The sequence below is a fragment of the Myotis brandtii genome, unplaced genomic scaffold (assembly GCF_000412655.1).
Source record: "Myotis brandtii unplaced genomic scaffold, ASM41265v1 scaffold105, whole genome shotgun sequence".
Classification (NCBI taxonomy): Eukaryota; Metazoa; Chordata; class Mammalia; order Chiroptera; family Vespertilionidae; genus Myotis; species Myotis brandtii.
In genome coordinates, this window is record NW_005353538.1 from 2000815 (window position 1) to 2001345 (window position 531).

Sequence of the window (531 nt, forward strand, 5' to 3'; positions counted from 1 at the left end):
CCTCCGGAAGCCCTGAGCGGCCTGCCTACCTCACCCGCTGCTGGAGGCTGCGAGGCCGGCCATGCGGCACCTGGCTCAGGCCACCGGACCCTTCTCCGCCGCTCCCTGCCTGCTGCTCAGCGGACATGCAATGTGTGTGTGCATGTGTGTGTGCATGTGTGTGTGCGTGTGTGTGTGTGCGTGCGTGTGTGCGTGCGTGTGTGCGTGCTTGGGGTTGTGTGCATGCATGTGTGCACGTGTGGGTTGTGCATGCGTGTGCTTGCATGTGCTTGCTCTCCCAAGATCTTCAGAAACCAGGAGGGCGGTCAGCTCTTCCCAAACCCCAGGCTGGACACCTGGGAACCACAGTGTGGCGCCTGGAGACACCCACAGGTGTGTCCCGCGGAGGAGACGCGCCGGGAAGGGCCTGGAAGGTCACGTCGGGAATTGTCACCCCTCTCACCTGGACTCGGAGACTGGCCCAGAACACGCAGCCGCCGGCAGCCCGGTGACACCAGCACGTCCGGGGTGGTGACGGTCTCGTCGGAGCGC

The 531-nt window shown here is 65.2% G+C and overlaps 1 protein-coding gene across 3 annotated transcripts in view; it reads left to right on the forward strand.

Moving 5' to 3' along the window:
- Window positions 1-525, forward strand: part of TMPRSS13 (transmembrane protease, serine 13) — a 30705-nt gene extending 30180 nt beyond the window's left edge. For 2 of the 3 annotated variants that reach the window (XM_014539215.1, XM_014539218.1), the window contains one exon: window positions 1-97. This exon is cut by the window's left edge and continues 2 nt beyond it. In XM_014539215.1, coding sequence (XP_014394701.1) covers window positions 1-16 — 16 coding nt within the window. In that variant the 3' untranslated portion in view covers window positions 17-97. Of the gene's footprint in view, window positions 165-204 lie in introns of those variants that run through there. The other variant, XM_014539212.1, reaches the window with a different exon arrangement.
- Window positions 526-531: the final 6 nt, after the last annotated feature.